The 14,288-nt window shown below is 36.8% G+C and overlaps 1 protein-coding gene across 1 annotated transcript; it reads left to right on the top strand.

The window, feature by feature from the left end:
* The first annotated feature begins 1,306 nt into the window (after positions 1-1,306).
* LOC128923459 (uncharacterized) lies at positions 1,307-1,966 on the top strand. The gene has a single exon (XM_054235730.1). It carries the CDS (start codon positions 1,307-1,309, stop codon positions 1,964-1,966), a length of 660 nt encoding a protein of 219 aa, XP_054091705.1.
* The last annotated feature ends 12,322 nt before the right edge of the window (positions 1,967-14,288 follow it).

The following is a 14,288-nucleotide window of genomic DNA, read 5'->3' on the forward strand; positions in this document are numbered from 1 at the left end:
CATATTGAGGTTTCATGTCAGGAAAACTTCTCTTTCAAGTCAATGAAGTGACAGAAATCTATTGGAAATGCTATTAATCCATCAAGGTGTCAACTGCGACCCTACCATTTCCAACTGCTTCTACAATCGCAATTTGATATTGTTGCAAAAACACTCATATGTTAGTTGTTAATTGGCGATTCTTTATGTGTCGCCAAAAATTAAACGATTTTAGGCATGCGATTAGCCCGTGAGTAACAGTTGATCCAGGAATAATTGGAAGAGTCTGGCGTAAATCACCTGTTAATAGAATCCTGGCTCCACCAAAAACGTTTATCGACAATCAAGATATTTTAAAGTCCTGTGCAGTACCTCCAGCGACTTCTTGAATATTTGGAAAATCTTCGTTATATTTTGGCTATTTTTGGCGATTTTGCCGACTGGTGTTTCGTTCATTTGCAATTTAGGAGTAATTTCAAGGCCGAATGTGCCGTTTGTTTGCTTACTAACAGGTGCCAAGTTACCCCTATTCCCGTTAACCTTGGTGGTGAAAATGAGTAAAATTGGTTAGGGAAGCACATCAGCCCTTGTATACTATATGTTATGATTTTCTATGGGACTTTATGCCGAATATATAGGTCATATTGTGTGTTATCTTAATAAAATTAAATCAATAAATTGCGAGAGTGTAAAATGTTCGGTTGGACGTGAACTTAGCCTTTCCCTATTTTTTACAAATTGTTTTGGGCTATCGACACAACCTTATACAATTGAACACCGTGACACGAGAATTTTATATATTAGATTGTATCAGATGTGTCTTAGAACATCGAATGCAGTTTTGCAAATGAACGAAGAAATCCACAATGAAGCATTAATTTTAATTGAGGACATGTGCTTGATACTTACCTACAAAGTATTAACACAAATAGGAATGATAGCACCCAATCGCCCAATGCACTACTCATTTGATCAAGAATTGAGACGAGAGGCCCAATACGATTCCAAAACATTGCGAGAAATGGTTGATAGAACTGTTCCCCTTTTAAATCAACAACAAAAATATGCCTACGATACGCTCATGAAAGTAGTGCACGATGGAACTGGTCGATTTTATTTTTTAGATGCTCCCAGTGGAACTGGAAAAACTTTTTTGTTATCATTGATATTGGCAACGATTCGATCGCAAAATGGAATTGCACTAGCCCTAGCTTCATCAGGTATTGCAGCTACGTTGTTGGAAGGCGGTCGAACAGCTCATTCAGCCCTCAAGCTGTCGTTGAACCTTCAAATCTTGCAACCTTGCAACCTTTCGAGGAATTCTGCGATGGCCAAAGTGCTGCAGCAAACCAGATTGATCATTTGGGATGAATGTACAATGGCCCACAAAAAATCTTTGGAGGCATTAGATCGCTCGATGCAAGATTTACGAAATAACAAAAAACGATTTGGTAGTGCAATGATACTATTGGCAGGTGATTTTCGACAAATTTTGCCAGTTGTTCCACGCTCAACGCCAGCTGATGAACTGAATGCATGTTTGAAGTCATCCATTTTATGGAAATACATTAAAACACTTAAATTGAGTATAAACATGAGAGTCGAGTTGCAGGAAGACGAGTCTGGAGAAGTGTTTTCCAAACAACTGCTCGATATTGGTAATGGTATTATTGCTGTTGATACATCATCTGGATACATTACATTCCCTACCAATTTTTGTAAATTTTGTGAATCAAAGACCGAACTCATGGAGATGGTTTTCCCAAACATTGCTCAAAATTTCGTAAATCACGTTTGGTTAAGCGTACGTGTTATATTGGCCGCAAAAAATGTTGATGTGAATGAAATGAATTTTCAGATTCAAGAGAAAATAGCTGGCGAATTTGAGAATTACATATCACTTGATTCCATTACTGAAGATGAAGTTGTCAATTATCCAACAGAATTGTTAAATTCGCCGGCTTACCACCTCATAATCTACAATTAAAAATCGGATCAGTAATTATTATGTTACGGAACATAAACCAGCCACGACTGTGTAATGGCACCCGGCTTGCGGTGAAGAAATTATTGAACAACATCATCGAAGCCACAATTTTGAAAGGGAAGTACAAAGTCGAAGATGTTTTAATCCCACGCATCCCTATGATACCGAACGATATGCCATTCAGTTTTAAACGTTTACAGTTTCCAGTGCGGCTTACATTTGCAATGTCAATAAATAAATCGCAAGGGCAGTCGCTAAGTGTATGTGGCATCTACCTTTAAAATCAATGTTTTTCACATGGCCTATTATATGTCGCCTGTTCCCGTGTCGGAAAACCATCAACATTATTTATTTACGCGCCAGAACATAAAACTAAAAATATAGTTTATCAAAAAGCATTAGAATAGAGAGAAGCAGTGAAGGGTATTGAGGCTATTAGTTGCTTTCTAGAGCGTGTGTGATATTGAGCTCAGTGTTTACTTCAAAATGCCCAGTTGTTCAATAGCGATTTGTAATAATCAGCCTTATTGTAAACTTCATATGAATAAAGCATTCCCATGAATTTTTTTCCACACGAAAGAAAATTTTGTATCATGAATTTCATGTGAATAAAAACTTGTATTCGAATTTCGATTATGTTATTGTGAACTTCAGCAATTTGTCATTCATGTTTTTGTTTGAAATTTTTAACATTGAAAGTCTTCCTTGCTGCATTAAAAAGAATAATTAACATGATTAGTGTTTACTTACGTCTTAACATGATTGGAGAAGAAAATAATACTAGCCAGAAGTTAATTGAACGAATGCCCAGAAGGATTTTACGCGACAAGTCAAATCCTCTTGATTTACCCAATACAAGGTAAAAAAGAAAGGAATATTACTCAAAAAATACATACACATTTGTGCATATTTGTATAGTTTCCACCAGTTGTACAGAATAAATAAGCCTACATTCAAATATTTGTTGGATGTGTTGCACAATGGGTTACCAGTGGCGAGGAAACGTTTCGCAATAGACAGCGTCGTAAAGCTTTCAGCTTGCTTGCGATTTTTTGGTGAAGTTGCCTATCTAAAAGGCATTGGTAGACAAGTGGACGTTGGCTTAACCCAGACAAGCCTCAGCCAAATCCTTTCTGAAGTACTGGATGTATTTGAGTCGTGTCTCTGTAATCAGTGGATAAATTGGCCTACTACAGAAGAAAAACGAGCAATTAGTTTAAATTTTTTCCAAAATTTCCATTTATACTACAATAGAAAAGGCTACTATAGTATGAATGTTTTACTAGTAAGTAAATTAAAATTTGTAATAAAATGTACGTATGTTAATAAAAGTTTATATGCCGGTATGTGATGAGAAAATGAGGATTAGGTTTGTTGATGCTACACACCCTGGAGCTTGCCACGATTCATTAATTTGGAACACAAGTCTTTTACGGATTTCAATGGAGCAGGATTATACGCGAGGTACCAAAAACGTTTGGTTGCTAGGTACATTATTAATTAAATCTTTCAATCAGTGAGTAAATTTTCTTTTTTCATAGGAGATGCAGGATATCCATTAGAGCCTTGGCTTCTAACACCACACCGAACCGCGGTAGAAGGCTCCTCAGAAAGCAAATTTAATGAAGTTCATACACGCGCACGTAATATTATAGAAAGAACCAATGGTGTTTTATAAAATAAATGGAGGTGTATATTGAGTGCTAGAGAGATGCATTATGCTCCTAAAAAGGCCGCAAAAATCATTAACGTGTGCTGTGCGTTACACAACATTTGTATAAAGTATCGATGTGGTGATACACCTTTTATTTCAAATGTACCTCCTCAACAGGAAGTTTTTGAACGCGTACCAATCTAATGAATCCGTGCTCAATGAGGCTAAACGCATTCGAACACTAATTGGAGATTAACTTTTGTAATTTTATCCCAATAAAACGATCCGGTTGTATCTGAAATGCATTCCTTTATTTTTTCCATATCGAAAAACTTAAAGTACAAATACATCTTTTAGTAATTGTTTTTCTTTTATTTGTAGGAAAGTCTTTTTTAATCAAATCTTTAGTTTGATGTTTATTAATTACAGAAAAATATGATTTATATACTTAGTTAACATCCAAGCTTCTTTTCGCAGCAACTATTTTTAAGTTGTGTAGTTCTAATTGGCTATTTAGAAGTACTAATTGTTGATCCACTTCTATTTCTCTTAGGCGTTCCATTTCTAAATGGTGGCGTTTTGTTTCGATTAGTAATTTTTCTTTAGTATCGCGCAAGTTTACTAATCCTTCTTTTACTTCGCTTAGTGTTTTCTCAATTTCTTTGTAATGTTCACACTTGGCTTTTTTTGCTTAAGTGCCGTGACATGTGACTTTGTATTTTCTGTTTCTATTACCTCGGTTATATTTTCAGAATCGAGGATATTCTGCAAAATGCTATGTTCCTCCGTATCTTCGTCTGCATCATCGCATTGTACAATATCACCAGTTACGTTCAAACCAAAAGTGCTACCACCTTCTACACCTTCCACGCTTTCTACGGTTGCGGTTAAGTCCAATATTGACTGTTCTAATATTGAGAATATGTTTTCTCTACACGGTCCTCCACCGGTCTTCTTTTTATTTTGTGCATTCTGCACAACCTTCTTGCGTACATACCTCTTTTGATCTAGCCACACCTGTATATACATATATTATACTAACTGACCCCACAGGCTTTGCCCTGCGTGAAATTATTTGTTTTGAAAAGGAAAGAAAGTTGAATTTAGATTGTATTGAAAAGCATTTATTTGCGATTTTTCTATATTTTTTTTCAATGTAACGCAGCTTGATAAACCACATTTTTTGTTTTTCAAGCAAATCCAAAAAAATAGAAATTCAACACACAAATCTCACTTGAGACATTCAATTCATCCGCCGCTGTTGATTTTGGAATAACAGGAAGTATTTGTCGAAAATCGCCAGCTAACGGTATCATTGCGCAACCAAAGCGACGATTATTATTCCACAGATCTTTCATTGTTCTGTCTAGAGAATTGCACTTATCTCATACTATCAGTTTACAATTCTTCAACACTTTTGCCACAGCTTGCCTTGCAAACAGGTGTTACATTGATTTGCATGTTTAACGGAAGCTTCAGTGCCGAATGTGCCGTTCTTCGAACTTCTAGTAACGTTGCAGCAATTCCAGTAGATGCGAGAGCCTACGCAATGCCATTTTAAAATCGTATTGTTGCCAAAATCAATATTATCTGTTCCTCCGTTGTTGTCAACTTAAATATAATTCTTTTATTATTATCTTTCTAGCAAATTTTCAATATTTGTTTACTTTTTCCCTGTACTTCCACGTATATTTCAATACTAAAACAAATAAGGAAAGGCTAAGTTTGGGTGCAACAGAACATTTTATACTCTCACAATTTATTGATGTAAATATATTATATATATCATCATGTATAGTATATTAGTTAACACAAAAACGGTACTCACGGACTTTTTTTAGATCATTAAAAGAGAAATAATTCTTTCATACATAACTTTTGTGTATATTGAACCGCTTGGGTAGCGCAAGGAACGGAAGCCCTCAAAGATAAATAATTTCCCCCGTTTTTTACACATTTACCACTGTTTCTTCGCTCTATCGCTATTGGTCGCAGCGTGATGCTATATAGCCTATAGCCTTCCTCGATAAATGGACTATACAACACAAAAAGAATTATTCAATTCGAACCAGTAGTTTCGGAGATTAGCGCGTTCAAACAAACAAACACTTCAGCTTTATAATATTAGTATAGATTAAGATGTAATGGTATTTAAAACTTGAGGTACGTTGGTTACCTTTTTCCATTCTGATATTGATTTGGATGGTGGCCCCATGCTATTGAGGGAACCTTGTAAATTCTTCCAAACTTCAAGTACTTTCTCTTTATTTTCTTTTTGGAAGCCTTTTCCTATATCAGGACTTTCAAACATAGTATTCACCAAATAAGACAATTACGTTTTGTTAATGGACCTAAGTTTATGTTAAAAAGTTGCTAAAGTTGTGGTTAGTTTATGTTAATAAACTATGATTACATTTTAGCGATGCGTTGTTCAATCCTGATGGATATTGCTGATTTGTTCCCTTCTGTTAAATATGTGAAAAAATTTTTGCATTTCACATGAACAAATTTTCATTTACGTTAAGGGAAAATTTTCGAAGATGTGAGTGATACGAAAAACACAAATGTGTGAGTTTTTTCATTGGGAATGCTGTTCACATGAAGTTTACAATAGGGCTGAATATAAGTGAAATTATTGAACCCTACGGAATAAACACGATTATGCAAATATATATTTTGTTTTTTTATTTAATAAAATTAGTAAAGTCCTTCTCAGGTATGACGATACCAGGGAAATAGGTATTCATTTTTATATGGAGGATATTATAGATTCCAGTTCAAATAGAATAAGTACGCATACATAAGATAGGTCAGCTATACAAAATAAAGTAATGCATCAAATATACGCTAAGGCGGTACGAAGTTCTGCGGATCTTCTAGTATTATATAATATACAATTTGACCCACATATTCGTCATATATCTATATATATAAACTAGCGGACCCGACAGACGTTGTACTGTCCCACGTCTCAATGTAAAATTACAAAATATACAAACAAAGACCTTTGGTGAAAAAGTTGTATTTTAAACTATTTTATAACGGGTATATTTATTCTAAGAGTTAATTATCTACAAATACTGAAATTATCGTAATGCCATCGTATGTATAATATTTTTGGTTAATCCTTCAGAGGTATAAATAAATAAATTCGATAGTTTTCCTATCCTCGAGCACGCAACGTATAATTGGCCGTGAGAAACGCACGCATTTTCTAAATCTAGTCCACAAATCGTCATCGTTTGACCTTGCGCCTTATTAATAGTCATCGCAAATGCCAAACGGATTGGAAATTGTAAACGTTTAAATGGTATCGGCGAATCTGAAGGAATCATTGGAATCCGTGGTAGGAGTACATCCTCACCACTCAAAATAGTGGCCTCAAGAATGTTGCCCATTATTTTTTTTATAACTAATCGCGTACCATTACACAATTTTGGCGCATTCAAATTTCGAAGCAAATAATAGGTGAGCCAATCTTTAATCGCAAGTTATGTGGTGGCACTCCAGGTAAATCCAGTGAATTCAAAAATTCTACAGGATAATTGACAACTTCATCTGGATCAAAAGATTAGAAATGATTTAAATGTAAATTCATTACCAGGCAGTGACTGTTATATTTTTAAATTGATCGTGTCGACATCTTCATTTTTCGCAGCTAAAATGGTCAGCATGTATGGTCTGTATAATTATATTATATCTGTGGAAAGATACTTTGCATGAACTCATCTTTGGTAGCCACCATATTGCAAAAGTTTTCTGGAAGTTGAATATATTGCGTATCTCTATATTGAATTTCACCATTACCAATGTTTAGCAATTGTTCAGAAAATCGCGACGCAGATGGGTCATTTTGGAGTTGAACTCGCATATTAATTGTAAGGTTTAATTTACTGACATGTCGCCATAGATAGGACTCTTTCAAACATGCATTTATTTCGTCCGCATATGTTGCACGTAGGATGACAGGCAAGGTTTGTCTGAAATCACCAGACATCAATATCAGAGCACCACCGAAAAGTCTTTGAATATTTCTTATATCTCTCAGGGTTCTATCGAGAGTTTCTAGTGAATGCTTATGGGCCATTGTGCATTCATCCCAAATAATAATTTTGAACTTTCTCAGAACTTCAGCCATTCCTGAATTTTTTTTATGTTACACATTGTGTCTGGATTTGTATGAATATTTAAAGGTAATTTAAATGCTGAGTGAGCAGTTTGTCCACCATCAAGAAGGGTGGCTGCAATACCTGATGAAGCAATGTGATTTTTTGAACGAATACTTGCAAGTATCAGTGAGATAGGAATGTTTTACCAGTGCCACCTGGTGCATCTAAATGATAGAAACCTCCTTGTTGTGCTGCTATTGAAAGGTTGATTTTATCGTATACATTTCGTTGCTCTGCAGTAAGCAATTGCTCATTATTAGCAACAAAAGTAGCCAAAGAGTTTATATCAAATTGATGTTCACGTTGAACAATTAAGAGAGAGCTTTCAACCTATACGGACGTGTATTTTATGCGCTCGGTGATTATTCTCTAAAACCTAAAATTAAAATAAAATAAGTAAAAAACAAAACAACTTAAACAGTGCATTAAGGCTTGGCTTAGTCAATAACGCCGAAATTGTTAGCAAAACAAAAAAAAATCACAAAAATAAAAGTGTACAAACAATAATAAATACTAACTAACAAATTCTAAGTGCGAGAAAATAAACAATAAACAATAACATGAGCGCTGCGCAGCCTCACCAACAAGGCCGTAGGCATTCTCTGAATGCCTACTTTAGCTTTGTCGAGCCTGCAAAACCAGCTCCTACCAACAAACAAGGCAAAGGCGAGAAGGATGAGACATCTCAGCGATCAACGGAGCAGCACCCTAAGCAGAGCTTAGCAACAACAATAGTAGCAGAGAACGGCAGCCAACAACGGCCAGCAACAAACACGAACGCATCAACTTATAAGCAGGTACCTGCAAGCGAGCAGACAGCGAAGAAAAGCATAACGCAAAGAGGTCAATCCTAAAAAAATTTCAAGGTGGCACGCCAACCAAGAATAAACCTGACGTTTTAAATGGCAACAGATTTGCCGTACTAAGCAATGGTTCCGATGATGATGCGAAGGGTACCACCACAGTCGTGTATGCCAAACCGCCTCCAATATATTTGCGCGAGCGTAGCTCAAATACTTTTGTTGCTAAATTAAGCGAAATTGTAGGTACAAAAAACTTTCATATAGTGCCTTTAAAAAAAGGCAATATAGATGAAACGAAAATACAGACATACACTGAGAAAAGTTTTATGGATGTTGTAAAGTTTTTGTCGGATAAAAACAAAAATTATTATTCCTATCAGTTGAAGAGCTCAAAGGGCCTAGCTGTAGTAATTAAAGGTATAGAGTCATCTGTAGACTCTAGTGAAATCAAAGAAGCTCTTGAAGAATGTGGCTTTGAAGTTAAAACTGTCGTAAACATCTTTAACAGAAACAAAGTACCACAACCAATGTTTAGAATTGAATTGATGTCGAATTCTAACCAGCTTAAAAAGAACGAAGTGCTTCCAATATATAATTTATATTTGCTGCACCGTTGAGTAACCGTAGAGGAACCACATAAAAGAAACGGTCCGGTACAATGCACCAACTGCCAAGAGTATGGGTATACCAAATCTTATTGCACTCTACGCAGTGTTTGTGTGGTATGTGGTGATTTACACCCAACTTCAAAATGTATCCTTAAGAAAGAGGATTTAAACAAAAAATGCAGCAATTGTGGAGGAAGTCACACTGCCAATTACAGGGGTTGTCCCGTTTATAAAGATTTGAAATCGAAGTTGTCACAGGGAATTTAAGCACGACGTAACCAAATGTTACATACTCCCCGTACTGACATTATAGATATCACAGACCATATTCCAAAATCTAGTAATATTAAAAATAATACTGTACAAGGGAGCTATGCCAATGTTGCAACAATGTACAAATGCAACCACCGCAAAATCCTCCAAATAGTGGTATTGAAACTATGAGCATAAATCTTACGCAATGTATGACACAATTTATGTCTACAATGCAAAACATGATCCAAGATTTAATAAAATCACAAAACCAAATGCTGCAAACTTTATTAAGTAAAAAATGAGCATACTAAACATTTGTATATGGAATGCTAACGGTGTTAACCAACCAAATTTTCATTTGAAAAACAAATAATAAGTAAAGTTGTGTATCTAATTCAGACCAGTTTTTTTCTGGTTGTTTTTATTAAAAATATAGACATTTTAGTTAAAGCACTCAAGTATTTTTTTGCAAATAGCATAATTTTTTTTTAATTTAAATTTATTTCACAACAGTTTGCTCATGGAACGAAAACTGAAAATCATAATAAATGAGTTTTTAGTTTTCCTGTGTTATGATTAACAATAAACTCTAAAAAAAATAATAGAAACCTTATTGGTGACTTTTCAGTTCAGAACTAATTTTCAAAAGAAGTCCATTTTCGACTCACAATTCCCCTTAAATCCAAAAAAATTCAGTTCAACAGCCACAGAGTTATAAGGCAAACTCATTACTTTGAAGCAAATTAAAAAAATGTCTCTGTCCAGTTTATATTTTTCTGGGTTTTTTAATTGGCCTACATTCCCACAACTTTTTTACAACTATCCAGATGCAATAGGTTTGTTTTTGTTTAACACCCCAAAACCCCCCCCTGATTATTAGATTTCTGTTTGAAAAAAATATAGATGTAATGTTAATATCAGAGACTCATCTGACAAACAAAAACAATTTTAAAATACCGGGATTTAGACTGTATGTTACAAATCACCCGGATGGAAAAGCACATGGCGGAACGGCAGTATTGGTTAGAAATCGGTTAAACCACTATACTCTGTGTTCTCATGCTACAGAAACAGTTACAAGCTACAACAATATCGTTAAAAAATCAGGGTTGGGGTCGGGCTATATACTGCCACCTCGTTTTAAAATTACAGATAGCGAATTTAAAGACTTTTTTGAACGCTAGGTCATAGATTTCTAGCAGGTGGAGATTATAATGCCAAACACATGTACTGGGGGTCACGTCTTAATCCGAAAGGACGCCAGTTGTACCAAACCATTATGAACCACAATAACCTTGATATAATATCTCCTGGTAAGCCCACATACTGGCCCAGTGATCGTGCCAAAATACCAGATTTAATTGATTTCGCTGTAACCAAAAATATAGATAGATCACTTGTGACAGTTGATACATGTACAGACTTATCTTCAGATCATTCACCTGTACTAATAAAGTTGTGTGAAGAACCCATATTCGTTGAGCCAAAGGTGGGTCTAACATCTCACAAAGCGAACTGGTTAAAATACAAAAAATATGTGAGTAGCCACATTAATATTGATGTAAAAATAGATACAGAAAGAGATATTGATGAAAGTATAAGAGAATTTAATTATGTAATATCAAATGCAGCAGTCATAGCAACACCAAACATAAGCAATAAACCGATTATCCGCAGAAAAATCACTAATAATGAAATCGAAAATCTTGTAAATGAAAAAAGGGCGAGCTAGACGTGAATGGCAGTTAAATCGCTCCCCTTCTACTCAGCTGCAACTAAAATATGCTGTACGAAAAGTAGAAACAGCGCTTAAACGTGAGGAAGAATACCACACTCACAATTATATAAAGAAACTGTGTCCAAATTCAAACAAAGGAAATTCTCTTTAGAAAGCCCAAAAGTCAATGAAGCCTCTAGTCGACTCCAACTTGCCTATAAGAGGCTTGGGTGGAAACTGTGCACGAAGTGACGAGGATAAGGCAAATTGTTATGCAAATCACCTAGAAAAGGTATTTCAACCTAATTGCCCAAAGAACAGCTTTAAGCTGCCAATCATCTCCAATAGCGCTAACGAGTCACTTGGGTCTATTCAAACGTCATCTTCTGAAATTATTAAAATCATAAAAGAGCTGAATCCAAAAAAGTCGGCAGGACACGATAAAATTACTCCAAAAATGCTAATTTAGTTACCAAATATTGCTTTAACAGTACTCTCCTTGCTCTTTAACGCTATTCTCAGTTTCGAGTACTATCCAAGTTCATGGAAAAAGTCGCAGATCATCATGATAGAGAAACCAGGTAAAGACTTGACACAGCCGTCTTCATAAAGTCCAATCAGTCTTCTACCCTGATTTTCCAAAACATTTGAAAAAGTGTTACTATCAAATATGTCTCCTTTCCTCCTTGAAAATAATGTAATACCAACGCACCAATTCGGTTTTCGTGCAAAACATGGCACTGTAGAACAAGTAAATAGAATTACTAACGAAATCAGAAGGGCGTTCGAGTATAGAGAGTACTGTTCTGCTATATTTCTAGATGTGGCTCAGGCGTTCGATAAAGTGTGGCATGACGGGCTTTTATATAAGATTAAAAAAAGCTTACCTCTCGAAATGCATAAAACCTTGGAGTCTTATTTAAAAAATAGAAAGTTTACTGTCAAAGTAGGAGACTTCATATCTGAAGAACGACCAATAAGAGCTGGTGTACCTCAGGGCAGTGTTTTAGGGCTAACTCTATACATAATATATACAGCAGACCTTCCAACAGCTAGTAATATTTTGACATCAACTTTTGCGGATGACACAGCTTTAGTGAGCCGAAACAAATGCCCAATTATAGCATCAAAAGTATTAGGAGAGCATTTGATTTTTGTCGAAGAATGGCTAGCAAACTGGCGTATAAATGTAAATGAACAGAAGTGCAAGCATGTTACATATTCTCTAAGACCAAAAACGTGTCCGGCAGTTAAAATGAACAATATTTTATTACCCCAAGCGACTGAAGTAACATATCTTGGTATTCACTTGGATAAAAGGCTCACGTAGAGAAAACACATATCGAGCAAAATAACCTGCATGAAGATAAGAGCAGCACATTTAAGTTGGCTTTTAAATAAAAATTCAAAACTTAGCCTAGACAACAAAGTTCTGGGGTACGACCTGTGCAACCAATATCGATATAATTCAGAGATTCCAATCAAAAATGCTTAGAACAATCACGTGCTCACAATGGTATATGCGTAATGAAAATATCCATAGAGATCTTGGTATTCTCATGGTAAAGAAAGAAGTAGAGAACGGCAGAAATAAATATTTATCCAAACTCCGTGATCACCCAAACCCATTGGCTAATGCTTTAGTACATTCCTGCGATCAAACACGCCTAAAAAGAAGAGATATGCCAGCACACTGAGGAGCAACGTTTCACCAAAACAACTCAATCAATTGGTTGAGCTTGTCTAGTTTTAATTAGAATTAAGATTTTATAACTTATCGTTAGGAGGATGGAGTCATATGTAGAAGTTCACGCAAGTGAGGAAGGTTTCTGACTGTCATTCACTTGTTAGTGGCCAGGAACGATTCTTTTACATGTGGCTCAAGCAGCTCACGACTTCCGGTCTTAGACCAAGTATCCTCTGGGTAGCTAACAAACATCCGTTTGAAGGCGAGCTAAAGTGAGAAGGCGAAACCCGCTTATGCGGTTGTGCGTAGGGTTTGGGACCCACCACATAAAAACACCCCCCAATGAAAAGAACAAAACAGCCTCGGATGAGAGACCCCAATTTTGATGACGACCACTGCAAACGTTTAAAGGACTACGAAATAAGGGCATGCACCTGGAATGTCCGGACCCTTAATTGGGAAGGTGCCTCTGCTGAGCTGGTTGATGTCCTCGTAAGAGTAAAGGCTGACATCACCGCAATGCAAGAAATGCGATGGACGGGACAAGGACGGAAGAAGGTGGGTCCTTGTGACATCTACTACAGCGGCCATATAAAGGAGCGCAAATTCGGTGTGGGATTCGTGGTGGGAGAGAGACTCCGTCGTCGAGTCCTGGCATTCACTCCGGTGGAGGAACGTCTAGCCACAATCCGCATCAAAGCGAGGTTCTTCAACATATTGCTGATTTGCGCCCACGCCCCGACGGAAGAGAAGGACGAAATGATCAAAGATACCTTCTATGAGCGCCTAGAACGTACCTATGAGCGCTGCCCCCGCCACGATGTCAAAATCGTGCTTGGCGATTTCAACGCTAGGGTGGGTAAAGAAGGTGTCTTTGGCACAACAGTCGGAAAATTCAGCCTCCATGACGAAACATCACCAAACGGTCTGAGGCTGATCAACTTCGCCGGGGCCCGAAATATCGTCGTCTGTAGTACTAGATTCCAGCATAAGAAAATCCATCAAGCTACTTGGCTGTCCCCGGATCGAACCACTCGCAACCAGATCGATCATGTTGTGATAGATGGACGACATATCTCCAGTGTTTTTGATGTGCGTACGCTTCGTGGCAGCTAAGATACGCACCCGCCTCTGTTTAGAAAAGTGCACACGTCAACAAACACAAGGAGGATTCGACATCGAGAAGCTGCAATCACAACCGACAGCCGAACGATTTTCTACTCGACTTGCACTCCTGCTCTCTGAGAGAACTCATCAGCATCTCGGTATAAGGGAGCTGTGGGACGGCATATCAAACTCCTTACGTACAGCTGCAACCGAAACCATTGGTTTTCGGAAATGTCAAAAAAACAGCTGGTATGATGAGGATTGTCGTCTCGCAGTGGAGAGAAAACAGACTGCCTACCTCGCAATGTTGCGATAGACCGCA

This window comes from Zeugodacus cucurbitae, chromosome Y, assembly GCF_028554725.1.
Source record: "Zeugodacus cucurbitae isolate PBARC_wt_2022May chromosome Y, idZeuCucr1.2, whole genome shotgun sequence".
Lineage (NCBI taxonomy): Eukaryota > Metazoa > Arthropoda > Insecta > Diptera > Tephritidae > Zeugodacus > Zeugodacus cucurbitae.